Source organism: Podarcis muralis, chromosome 14, assembly GCF_964188315.1.
Source record: "Podarcis muralis chromosome 14, rPodMur119.hap1.1, whole genome shotgun sequence".
NCBI lineage: Eukaryota > Metazoa > Chordata > Lepidosauria > Squamata > Lacertidae > Podarcis > Podarcis muralis.
The window spans coordinates 49,961,069-49,973,793 of NC_135668.1; the positions used below are offsets into that span (position 1 = coordinate 49,961,069).

A 12,725-nucleotide genomic window follows, 5' to 3' on the forward strand; every position below is an offset into this window, starting at 1 on the left:
ATGCAATCTCATTTACACTCTGAGCTTCTTTTAGGAAAGGGGGGTGGGTTATAAAATGTGATTAAAAGGAAGACTTGTAAAGACCTATCTTTTTGCACAGGCTTTCTCCGGCCAGACCCTGTTTTATGTGCTTGTGTTTCTGTTTTCTTTGTTTTTCTGTGCTTTGATACTACCGTTTCATTAGTTTTAGGTTGTAAGGATGGAAGTTTGATAGGAGGGGTTTGTGTTTTGAAGGACAGTTATAGGAAATCTGAGATCTAAAGGTGAAAAGATCTTGTGAAGGTTTGCAGAAGATGACATGCATCCCTAGGGCTCTGGCTACATCACCTCAAGGACATTATATTGGGCTTCCAAGATGGACAATTTGTTCCTATGTTGCAATGCAAAGTTTTGATTTAGTGTTCTTAGGGGGCAGTCTTATGGACTGTAAACATTCCGTTTGAAATGCATCCCATCCTGTGACAGAATTATTATTTTTTACCCTTTTCTCTGTCATGGGAAGGAAGTGTTTCCGTCCCTCTTTTTAGTTCTATCTATCTTCTGGCCATCAAGTTATAGAATTCTATTTGCCTTTAAACAAAAAGGTGATTGTTGCATTGCCATGGGTGGGGGGCAGGGAGAGATTTACACACATGACTTATTGAAATTAAGTGCAGTGAAGAAGAAAAAACCTTAAGATTCTCAAAGTCCTTCTGGTATTTCTCCCTCAGAGTGGACGCATTGCCCTCGAGGTGCTTGTTCTCCAGCTCATCTCTCATGATGTTCATTTGGGCTTCCAGCTCTTGAATGCGCTCTCTCAAGCCGTGCATGGCGTCCAGCTCGCTCTCTGAGCCCTGCACCCCACCGTCGGGGTTATCAGCAGCCCATGCTTCTCCTGCACCCAATGCCACAGAAGGCAGTGCTTCTGAGTGCTGATTCTGGTACTGCTCCAGAGATGCTTGCAAGCACTGCAGCTCTTGCTCGTAGCGCTTCTGCAAGGCCAGCAGCTCTTCATTGTGGAAGACCTGCAGTTCCTTCATCTTGACTTGAAACTTGTCCTCTAGAGTTTGGATCTGCTCAAGGTGGAAAGTCTCCAAGTTCAGCTTATCCCGCGCAAGAGAATCTAGTCGCTGCAGCCCTTCAGTCTGTTCTGATTTCAGAGCATCCTCGGTCTTGTGAAGCTGCTCAACCACGTTCCGGATCTCCTCTTCATACGTGTCCTGAAGCTCCAGTATTTTCTTGCTCTGTTTATGTTCTTCTTCTTCCAGGAGTTTCCGCTGATTATTAAGCTGCTCCACTTTGGCCTTGAGCTCCGAATTCTCCCTTTCAAGCACAGCAATCATCTCGGTATACTTGCCCTGTTGCTTTCGGAGCAGCTCTTCGTATTCCTCCCGGAGGGTGGCAACTGCCCTGATGCGTTCCTGACACAGAGCATCCACATTGTGCAGGGACTCTTTGTACAGCCGTGCCTCCTTGGCGTACTCCAGCCTTGCCCTGTAAGCCCCGTAACAGACCTGGGCCTGGATAATCGCATCTTGAACAAGCAGAGACGAGTAGCGCTCAAGATCCCCCAGACGCATATCGTAGGGAGGACTGGAAGAAATCCTTAGCAGCTTGCGGCAGTCTTTCAGGGCCTCATCAGGGGACAGAGACAGGAGAGCAGCAGATATTTCCTTTAGGACATTTGCTCTGTCTTTGAGCTGCTGAGCAAGATCGCCCTGAATGGCAGCTAGAGCTTGACTGCCAAGATCCTGCAAAGTGTGGGCTTCTGGCATGAAGCCAGGAAGGCTGGCATCCCAAGCTGAAGTGCCCTCTTGGATTTCAAGGGCTTTGGAAATCTGATGCATGACGCCGTCAAATTCAGGAGTCTGGTATGCTTTAATGATTTCCTCCAGCATGCACTTGTGCTGCTGAAGGGCCGTTCTGGTGTTGTGGAGGTCTTCTTCGATGGCCTTTAATCTCTGATGAAAGGACTCTCTCATTTTCTGGGCAACAAAACTGAGCTCTGCTTTAATCAGCGTGCTGTCTGCCACCGAATGAATGAGGCACTGAGGAATGTTTAAACACTGGGCCTCCACCTTTCCCTTCCCCTCTTCTTCCTTGGCACTCAAATTCTTCCTTAGCTCCTCCACCTGGCTCCAAAACTCATCTTCCAACACTAGCTTTTTAGATAAGACGTCAGCCAAGGCCACTGCAATATGTGAAATATTTGAAGGCTCCAGCAAGACTGCATCCACCGTACCATGAATCTCTCTCAGGGCTAAGGAAATCTTGGAGGTTGCATCTGTCAGAGACTCTGCTATCTGGTTGATCAAGCTGGCTTCAAAAGCCACCCTCCTGGAAAGCATCCGCAGCTGGTCTTGTTCAGAAAACCCCACTTGATGCTGCTGGAGGGCAGCTTTCTCCTCCTCCCCCAAACTGCTGCCTTCTGCATGCAATGCTTGGGCTGCAGACAATTCTTCTGCCAGATGACCAGGCGAAGAAAGTGCTTGTTGCAACACGAGGACTGCATCTGATAAAGAAGTTTCCGTATTCGACAGGACACCCAAAAGCACCTCTCTCTCTTGCTCCGTGTCACATCTGGACAAAGTTCTTAGCTGTTCTCTGCATTGCTCTAAGCACACCAAGGCTTGGTTGTTTCTCCCATGGAACCTTCCCAGCTCATGGATGTGATTTTCGAGCAGCTTGTGTTTTTCTTGCTTCTCGCCCTCCAGCTGTGAGACCAGCCTGCTGACTTGAGCCAAGCTCTCCTGAAGCTGCTCCCTCAGCTGTGCTTCTGTGCTGGCCCACTGGTGGTGAAGCGTGATGAGGGTGTCTTGATTGTGGCCCTGCTGGCTTTCGAGTTTCATGGTCACATCTTTGAGCTTTTCTTCTGTGATGAAAAATTTGGTTTCCAAGGCGTGGATGATAGACAGGTAAGTCTCCGAATCGCCTGTGCCTGGGTAACTTGGAGCTGGTTCCGATGACATGCTGTCCTCTGAAAGCGACCTGTCTTGGCTGGTGTCTGATGAAGTGCTGCTGGTCCACATCTTCTCGGATCCATCAGGGTGGATATATTTTTGGCACTGGATGTTGGAGAAACGTATCCTTTGCCTTTTGGCTCCCGGGGTTTCTGTGTCCGATTTTGCAGAGTCCTTCTGGCAAATCTCTCTCTCTTGAAGGTCTGTAGACTTAGAGGTAGACCTACACTCTTCTGGGTTCACTGCTGGGTGCTCACAGATCTGCCTGTGACTGATATTGGGGCCTTGATCCTCAGTGAGCATGCACTCTGAGACTGGAAGTCTTCTTTGAAGCTGTGAATGTTGTGCTGGCTCCACAACTTGACCACCTGTTTCCGTCGTAACACACGGCGCTAAGCTCTCACCAGCTGATGTTTTCAACTCATCGTCTTGCGTCTGCTGATCTTCCGCGTTTTCTGGACTGCTACTTACGGCAGCTATTTTTAAGAAAGGTTCTGCAAGCTCCTGGTCCTTATTTTCCACAATTCTCGAGTGGGCTTCCCTCACCACTCTTAGCTCCTCCTCCTTTTCCTTCAGCACTGCCTGCAAGTTCTGGAACTGCCCTGACACCACCTCGTAGGAGTGCTCCAGGGCATGGTAGTTGCTCTCCTCCAGCTGCAGCTTGGCTTGCAGCTTGGCGACCTCGTTATCAGACTCGGCAACCTGGTTCATCAGCTCTTGGAACCGGCATTTGATCTGATCCCTTTCCTCCTCAAGGCTCTTGATGTGTTCGGCGAGCTTTTGGATGCTGGCTTCTTTCATTTCAAGCTGCTCTTCCAGCTGGTGGACAATTTCGCTGCTTTCAAATTTGACTGACAGCTTCTCCTTCTGCAGGACCTCCATCTGCTGCTCGTTGTTCTGAAGCTGGTTCTCGTACTCGCTGGCTTTGTCCTCCGCTTCCTTCAAGCTCTGGATGAGGACCTGCTTCTCCCTCTCGCAGCTCTCCAGCAAAGCCTCGTAATTCCTCTGCAGCTTCTCCTCCATCAGCATCTGGGACTGCTCACTGGCACTCAGCTGCTGGCTGAGGCCAGCGATCCGATCCTGGAGCCGCTGCACTTCCTTCTGGTAGTCCCTCTGCAGAGCTTGCTGTGTCTCCAGATCTCGCAGCTCCTGGGTCTTCTCCAGCAGGAGCGCCTCCGCGTTCTTGAGCTTCTGCTCGCTGGCTTTCAGCTGCGAGCTCAGCGCCTCCTCACTGTGCTGCCACTCTTCCATCTGCTCCTGAGCTTTCTTCCGCTCGGCCTTCAGGTCGCTCTTCAGCTTTGCCAGAGTCTGCTCTTTGATGGAGAGCTCTGCGGCGGCATTGCTGAGCCTCGCTTGTAGGCTCTGGATCTCTGCCTCGTGGTGCCGGATCACATCCTTGGCCTCCCCATAGCTACGCTTAAGTGACTGGATCTGCTGGTTGATCAGTTCCTGCCGCTGACACTGGGCTTCGAGCTCACTCTGGAGGTCTCGATTGACTTTATGGAGCCTCTGCCAGGCCCCCGATGCGGGGGTGGCCACCTCGGTCTTTAAAAAAAATTGATTAAATAGGAGATTAGTAGCACTCTCGGTTCCCAGTTCTGAGTGTCACACCTCTGGTCAAGTTGGGCCACAGAACAATTCCTTGCATAGGTTTGATCACTACCCATCTGCTCCAATTTTGGATGGTTTCAGTTTTGTCTGCTTTCTTTTTTTAAAAATCCCTTTTGCTCAGGGAAACAAGGAAACACTTCTTCAAGTTTAACAGACAACACGGATGATAAAACATTGAAACAGCTTGAACGCAAACGAGCCTAAGAGGAACAAAACAAATTAAAACAAAAGAAAACAAAATGATGGAGAAGAGAACACCACAGGAGAAATGATGACTTGGGACAAGTAGAAAAAAGGTTTGGAAAGGAATGAAAATTGTGGGGGGGGGGGGGCAATCCAAATATACTAAGATAAAACAAGCAACTCTTTGAAGCATTGGGAGACCTACCTGCTAGGAACTATCTTTTGCAGCTTGAGACTAAGTTTGGAAAGGATGGGTTTAAATCAGTATCTTGTTTTGCTGGGATTTTATTTTCACTTTTGTGTTACCCACCCTGACTTTTTGGGGTGGGTTAACCTGTGAGTCTAACTGCTGGATTGTGTGTGTGCAGGTGTACAGTTAGAGCATAATGTTTTTGCCTAGCAAATGATGCAGAGCTTCAGGTAAATAAAGTCCTGGAGGAATGAAGGCCACTGAGAAGACACAACTGCTCTCCCCTCACCTGAAGAGATGGCAGCTGCGAACTGATCCCTGCCGCAAACGTCTTATAGCTTTCCTGCTCGTGGAAAATATATTTGTGTGTGTAATATGTGAATGAAGTTTAAAATGCGGAAGTTCTAGATCTGTCTGCTACCCGTGTTTTGTTGTAAATCAAGACGAGCGGAGAGGAAAGGAGGAGTATGATGAGAACATAAAAGTCAGAACAAGGAAACCCTCAGAGAGATTCAAAACCAAAGCCATGTTGCATGCAAGGGGGTGGGGGAATAAACACACAGAGAATCATGCAAGAGTCGGACAGAAATCATGTGGCTTGAAGAATACACAAACAGAAAGAGGCAAGAGGAGCACAGCGCTAAGCCTGATAATTTGGCCTGTCTTGCTGTACCGTAATCGCTGGCAGGGACAGCCCATAGATGTGACACTCAGGTACAATAAGTCAGATTACATGCTTCCACACCAAAAAACAAAAAACCAAACCCCTAAAAAACAACCCATGCAATATTATCCACACCCAAGAGAGATTAGTACAGTGACCCTCTCCACCCTCGCCCCAAAGGAGGCAGAAGATACAACTGGTGTCTTGGGGGGGAGAAAGAGGAAAAACAGTCATGCTCAACTTCTGTTAGCACTGAATGGGCTGGAGAAGCTCCACTTGCCATCGAGCTCAAGGCAGGACACACACAGGAAAGGTTACGTTGCAAGAGCTCAAAGAGGGGCTCAGTTCAACATGCACGCGGATCGAGTCCTGAAGATAAATATGCAGTGTCTTGTTGGGCAGAACATTCTGCAACATCAGCGCTATGAACCAGGGATGGGAGGGAGGCAAAGGATTAGGAGCTCACCCGGGCTCTGCCGTTTTGGGAGGAGTCTGGCAAAAAACGCTCCCCAGAAGCTGCAACCATCTGCTTTTCACAAGGGTCATTTGCTTCCCCGCTGGGGTGACCAGCATGCCTGCTTTATCGGTCTTTCACCAATTCTTCAAGGTCTCTTAAAGCGCCATCTTATGCACGCTGACCCAGGAGCAAGTCCCACTGAACTTAATTGGACTTACATCCGAGTAGAGAGACATAGGATCACATCGTTAGCTTCTTAGTCCTACAAGCAAAGGTACTCCTCCTATTGGGCCCGGTTAAAAGGAGAGGAAGCATTTAGGTTATCTGGTGCGACCTGATGGAATTTGTCCCATTATTCTGAGCCAGGCAATCTGTACAGTGATCATCTGCCAGCGTACCCCAGGGAAAGGAGGTTCACCCCATACCACAATGCCACCTCTGTCACCTACACAAATGGCAAAATAGCAAGGAGCCATAGGTGCAGGGTATCAGGTTGAAGGCACAACAGATAACCTAGCAAATGGGCAGCATCTGCTCTCTCTTGTCAGTATGCAAGAGATTCTGATCTCTCTCCATCAGGAGACTTGGGTAGTCTTGGACAGAAGGCCAACTGTTCGAGAAGGTTGAACACATTACGAAAAGGGAAGGATGCCTCTGCAGCATGGTGTCGCTCTTTATCAAAGCTACTTACAAAATAAAAATATTAGGCTTGCAACTCTGAAGAGTGGGCATTAAATTGAAACACGTTTTAATAAACCCAAAGGCACCCTCACTTAATCAAGCAACTAATACTTTAAAATTTTAAATTATTGTTAATTGAAATGTATGCAAACTGACAATGGCACACACTAGCTTGAGAGCTATGTTTACTCCCCTGCAGGAAGTCTGCTTCATCAGCTAGAGAACATGGTAGAGTAGGACAAAGCAGGATTGAACCCTCCCACTCTCAGCAGTGTTGTCAGCTGGGCGGGGGGAGACGCCGTGGCTCCTTGTAGGCTTTAAAAACCCCAATTAAACATTAACCCCACGGACCAAAATGAGTCAGGATCAGATCCAGATTGGGTGTTCCCTGGGTTGCAGCCCTGGATCAGTTAGTAGGAGAGAGGGGCACGCACAGCCCTAGAAACAAATTACATTATCAACTACATACTTTGGAAAGTGGCTTGTTTGCTATCAATTTTGACACCTCTTAAGATACTGCAACCCAATTTTCCATGAAGTTTCCTAAGATCAAGAGGCAGGTTTTAGTCTATGTTTGGATACAACCAGACATGGTTATCAATGGAGATGGTGGACCAAACCTTCCGGAACTCTTCTGATTTAAACCATTGCTTTCAAAACTGGAATGATTTCTCAGAATTCCCAAGCAACAAGGCTGCTTAGTGCAGTACTGAAAAGAGGAGCTTGCTCTGTACCTGCAGAAAAGAGGGTAATGCAAAAAGCTTCTCTCTCACCCCTACGACGTGGAGGACTGAAGGTTTTGCAAACTGTGTCTCCCACCCAGGTGCGTCCCCACAAGCACCCTGGACTGAAGTCCCACAGATTAAATTCAAGCGACGGCAACCAAGTAGGACGTTGGCCTTGCTCTCCTACCTGCAGGACGTAACCTTCCCGGGCACTCTGCTCACGGCCCAAAGCTACTTTCAGCTGGTCCTGCAGAGCGCGGTTCTGCTCTAGGAGTTCAGAGGCTGCCTTCTGGCTCTGCTCCAGCTGCAAGCACAAGAGGGAAGGGAGAAGACCACAAAGATGTCATTCAAAAACATCCACAGCTCTAAACTGGCAAGGTGACCGGCTGCCCTATACAAACTGGTTGGGTGAATTGGATGGATTTCTCCTGCAACCTCCTAACAGGAGCTTCTCCTCCTCTATACCAAGCTTTGGAGTAGGAACTAAGCTAAGAACTTCTCCAGGAACCATCGTGCTCTAGGAAGCCATTCCTTCTCCAGTTTCTCCCCAAAGGCATGGGCTTAGATGATGGGTGAGGCTTGGCTTGCATTTCCCCCCCTCTTCCCCAGGACTGGCTCATTAACGGCAGATGCTACAAGGACAACAGAACTTCAGATAAACTAAACATAATTCACTTGCTGAAGATGCAGAAGTGCCAAGGTGAGCTGAGCTTCTCCAAGTAAATGAAACCATGGAGGTCAACACGCTTGGACACTTCTCTCCCGGGTAGAGGGAAGAGAGGGAATGGTTTCTTATATCCCACAAGAGTGGGAAGGCTTGCCAATTTAGAGCCACCTCCGGATAATTGAGGAGGACCAGTAATTATGGCCCTATCACAGGTTATGGGGAACCTCTGGCCCATGGGCCAAATTTCAGCACTACCCCTTTGACTGCATGCTGCCTTCCCAGATTATACTCAGAGAGGATTACAACAATGAGAGCAATGCTTTGCAAAATCAACAATGTGACCCAGCATGAATTCCAATTCGCCCTGCAAGGCTGTTTCCCACAAGCCACACCCACATGCAAGCCCCACGCATGATGTCACAGGTGCTCCAGATTGTATCCTGGCCAAAGAGTTTGGCAGTCACTGCCGAAGGAACTCCGCAGGATGGCTGATCCCAGAAGAGAGTGGAACTTGGACTTCAAGTTCTGTGGGATCCATTGCTTCGGCTGCACGTGGCAAGCCAGTCCTTGAAAGGGCCTTCAAAGCACCGAGCAGAGCTATGTGCAAGCTCCCTGCTGCTTGCACAGAGTCCTGCTTGGTGCTCTGAAGTACCAATGACCTGCTGACTGTTGCCACTCCAAAGTGGTAACAGGGCTCTTTGCAAACCCAGTGTGGCACTTTGAAGTCTCAAACCATGGTGGGGACTTCACGAACGCCCCATTGCTGGATGGGGTGCCAGGTGATCTGACAGGTAGGCAGTGAAAGGGTGGGACAGAAACAGATCCAGTTCCCTAGCCCTGCCCTATCGGGAGTTAAAGAGGAAAGGTAAGCCAGTTTAACGTGCCTCGTCCATATTTAAAGTGACCGTAAGCAAATTGCAAACGGAGAGAGGGCGGGAAGAGATTAGTGTGAGCAAGAGAACTGAAGCCCCCTGCTTTAACCTCATATCCCCCTGTTTCTTCCAGGGCTCGCTGCTAGGCTTCTTGAACTCCCATCAGTCCTAAGCCAGCCTGCCTGGAGGAGCCCAAGTCCCACCCACCTGCCCTCTTCCCTCCCTCCATTTTACCTCCTTCTCCAGGAGTGTGGTGAGGTGCTGTTTGTGGAGAGCCTCGCTGCTGTCGTCCGGATGGGCGAGGTGTAGAGGGGCTATGGGGACCTGCTTCTCCTCGCGCAGAGGGGTCGTCTCCACCTGGTGCCACCGCTGCTCGATCTCCACGTGGACGTTCTGCGGCTTGGTCTCCGAAGGGCTGGGCAGCCCCGGGAGCCTGTCCACCTCCATGTGGGAAAAGTCTTCTGGGCCTCCCCCGTCGGGGGCATCCAGGCTTTCAAACCGCTTGCGCCTCTCCTCCCTCCGCCGCGCACGCTCCCTCTCCAGCTCCCCAGGGTCTGCCTCTGTGGAGCCGGGCTCCTTGGCGAAAGGGGCGCTGCTGCCTTTGGAAGCGTCCGCCACACTGGCTCTCTCCTGAGCCAGGGCTTGCTGGATGGGGCGGAACTCAGCCCAGTCGAAGGTTTTAGAGCGGCCTTCGCGCCGGCGCTCCCGGGCGCGGCTGCGCTTGTGCTCAGGGTCAATTTCCGCTTGCTCGGCATCCTGTTTCTCGCTGGGCTTGGGGCAGGCGTCGAAGGACGAGCTGGTTTTGCTTTTCTCCTCGGGCAAAGAGCTGGCAAGGAGGGAGGAAAGTGGACAAGAGAGCGAAAAACCATCAGCGCTGGTGTTGGTTTCCTATCTGTATACCCCCTTTCAGTTTTGCTATGTAAAGGTACCACTGTAAGCCAGAAGGTAGTAGGGGCAGGGAGGGAAGAGTCGAAGCCCGTTGAAATGTCCAGGGCCATGCTATCTCTGAAGCTTTTTGCTATTGCTCTTGATCTGCCTGTGAATTTATCTCCCTCTTGCAAGATTTAGCATGTGATGCCTATCAAAACTAATGAGTGGTGAAGCGCCCCTTCATCTGAAGCAGCTTAGAAGCTTTGCAAATTCATTTTTGCGTTCCAAGCTAGAGGAGGACTTCAAGGTGGTTCAGAACACACTTGAGCGTTATGGGCTACATAAACACATGCTCTGAACCAAACAGTTATGAAGTATGGCAATCAGAACGACCAGGGAAGGTCCTTTTTAAAAATCTGCTTTCTACTAAGTGGGAAGTGTAACTGTTCTCCCAAACTGGCCTGATTTTGGCCACACTCTGCCAGGGTTTTCCCCAATTCTCATTAAACCCCACAAAGACAAAAGGATTCCTCTCAACAGTTTGATCTAGTGTGTCCTCAAAAGAAAACTAGCTTTGTTGCTGGTGATTGCAAAGCAAGGTGAAATAATTCCTATGAGTAGCCTCACAGAAACCCTCCTAAGTTACAGAATTCAGGGCTGAATACAAGATGAGATTTCCCCTACCATACATACACACACAAAAATGGTACACTGATTGTACATTCCTGTGCTTTTATTTTAACAGGTTCCTCAATGGGACCCATCTTCAGGGAAGGAAAACGTTACCCCAGAATAAAGCCTAAATGATAATAAAAGATGAATGCTGGGCTTGTTTGCCCATTGAGATACAGGCATCCCTGATCACTCCTCTTTCTTTCTTTTTATTTTAAACCACTGCACTCAGTTCAGTTCCCAAAGAGGAGAGGACATGGCCTTAGTCGGGCACATTGGCTGTCAGGCTTCAATTTAACAATGGAGGGGGATGTCTGATCGCACAAAAGTAAACATCGGTTTGCAGAGAAATTTGGTAGACGTGCTTAAATGGATTCCTTGGAAAAGGTTCTCCGTGAAACATCTCCAAGCTCTTCTCTGTACTGAACACTCAGGTTTTCTTAGCGTTTTCCCCACTCAAGTGGGTGGCTTCAGATCAAGCAATCCCACACAGGCAGCACAACTTCCACCTGGCTGACAGAAATCAGGAAGCAAGTGGACCTGCCTGCGCGGGATTTTCAGGTCCAAAGCCTTTCAGAGTTGTCGTCTGTATAAAGCAAAAATAAGCATACAAGCTGTAAAAGCATACAAACGTCTACTTTTTGCCACCATTGTGTGTGTGTGTCCAGAAACGGCAGCAGACACAGCAACTTCTAAACCCATGCGACTGTGGCAGGACAGACACTTTGGCAACTTTTTGCAACGGGCAAGGTGGACATTTGACTACACCCATGTTGCGGGGAAAGTGTCATGTGCGAAGAGGGCCTTGGCTTGCAGTCAACAGTCCTGGCCTTTGGAGACAGCACACTGCTTCGCTACTTCTACACAACAGGCATCAGCGCAGGGCCTAACGCAAGCTACTGCCGACACCAAAGAAGGAAAGCGGCAGCCCTCAATGCCAGTATTGAGAGAGGAACAGAAAAAGAGGCAGACGACACAGGCAGCAGACAAGCAAGGAAGAGAGTTTCAGACATCGGAGGAGAACCTAAAAGGAGCTGCCAGACAAGGCCTATGGACAAAACATGACACATGCCAGCCTTCAGCATGCAAAGTGGCAGACTGGGTTTAAAAAATAGGAGAGGAGTTCTTCCTGATGTTTAGTCGGAATCTCCGACTAAGCTTGAATCCACAGGTTCAGGTCCTACCCTCCAGAGCAGGAGAAAACAAGCTTGACAGTCCACGTGACAGCCCTTGAGATCTTTAAAGATGGCTATCATATCTCCTCTCAGTCTCCTCTTTTCCAGGCTAAACATACCCAGCTCTTTCAACCACTCCTCATAAGGCTTAGCTTCCAGACCCCTGATCATCTTAGTTGCCCTCCTCTGCACATGTTCCAGCTTGTCAATATCCTGCTTAAATTGTGGTGCCCAGAATTGGAGAGATGTCCCAGGGGCCTAAGGATTTCAACACAGCATCTAATTTGCAGGTTAGATCCATCAAAAGGATTCATCAGATGCCGAGGCCCTCACTGCCTTGGATACCAGTACTGGCTACAGGTGCCAGCTACCCTGGTAACATGGCAGGTCAAAGCACTGCCCAACCTGGAACTGAAGCCTGGATACCAGTCGCTTAGCAAAATGATGGCAGAGAGGCATTTCCCTACACTTCTGAAGACAAACAGTACCTGCAAGAGATCGCACAATCTCTTAATGGAAGTTTCAATGCTAATCTGCTCTGCTATAGAGACTTTCTCCATCTTCGGCTGTTGCCCCCTTCCAAGGCACAGACCTGATCAGACCAGGAGTCTTTTCCAGGGAAACATTTCCAATGCTTCCAAACGCCCTTGAGGCATTTCCAAGAATGTATGAAAACGTCACATGGGAAAGGCGACCAGCAGACACAGGTAACGTCATACACATGGGGTCAGTTCTGTGTCCTTCACAGAGGTAGCAGCTTGTATTGCTTTTCCCATGTGACATTTTCGAACACATGACTCAGCTGCAGGAGTGCGCCTTCATTGTCAAGATGTAACGGGGAAAGCATCGCTGAGCCAAAGGAGGATAATCAGCAGCAAAACGAGGAGCTGCCTCTTTCCCCCGTTCTCCTTTATCCCACTGTTTGTTCCCAAAGCAGAAAAGCAGGACTTTTTACCCCTCCAGAGTGCAAAAAAGATAGGGGAGGCATGCAGTGAATCACGAGATATATACAAACCACA

At 49.1% G+C, this 12,725-nt stretch overlaps 1 protein-coding gene across 9 annotated transcripts in view; it reads right to left on the reverse strand.

Moving 5' to 3' along the window:
• The window catches only part of MPRIP (myosin phosphatase Rho interacting protein), a 161,814-nt gene that overhangs the window by 19,351 nt on the left and 129,738 nt on the right, over window positions 1–12,725 (reverse strand). For 7 of the 9 annotated variants that reach the window (XM_077918691.1, XM_028705639.2, XM_028705642.2 and 4 more), the window contains 3 exons: window positions 9,224–9,815; window positions 7,638–7,754; window positions 672–4,484 (listed from right to left, as the gene is read on the reverse strand). In XM_077918691.1, coding sequence (XP_077774817.1) covers window positions 672–4,484; window positions 7,638–7,754; window positions 9,224–9,815 — 4,522 coding nt within the window. The remainder of the gene's footprint in view (window positions 1–671; window positions 4,485–7,637; window positions 7,755–9,223; window positions 9,816–12,725) is intronic. The other 2 variants (XM_028705643.2, XM_028705645.2) reach the window with 1 other exon arrangement.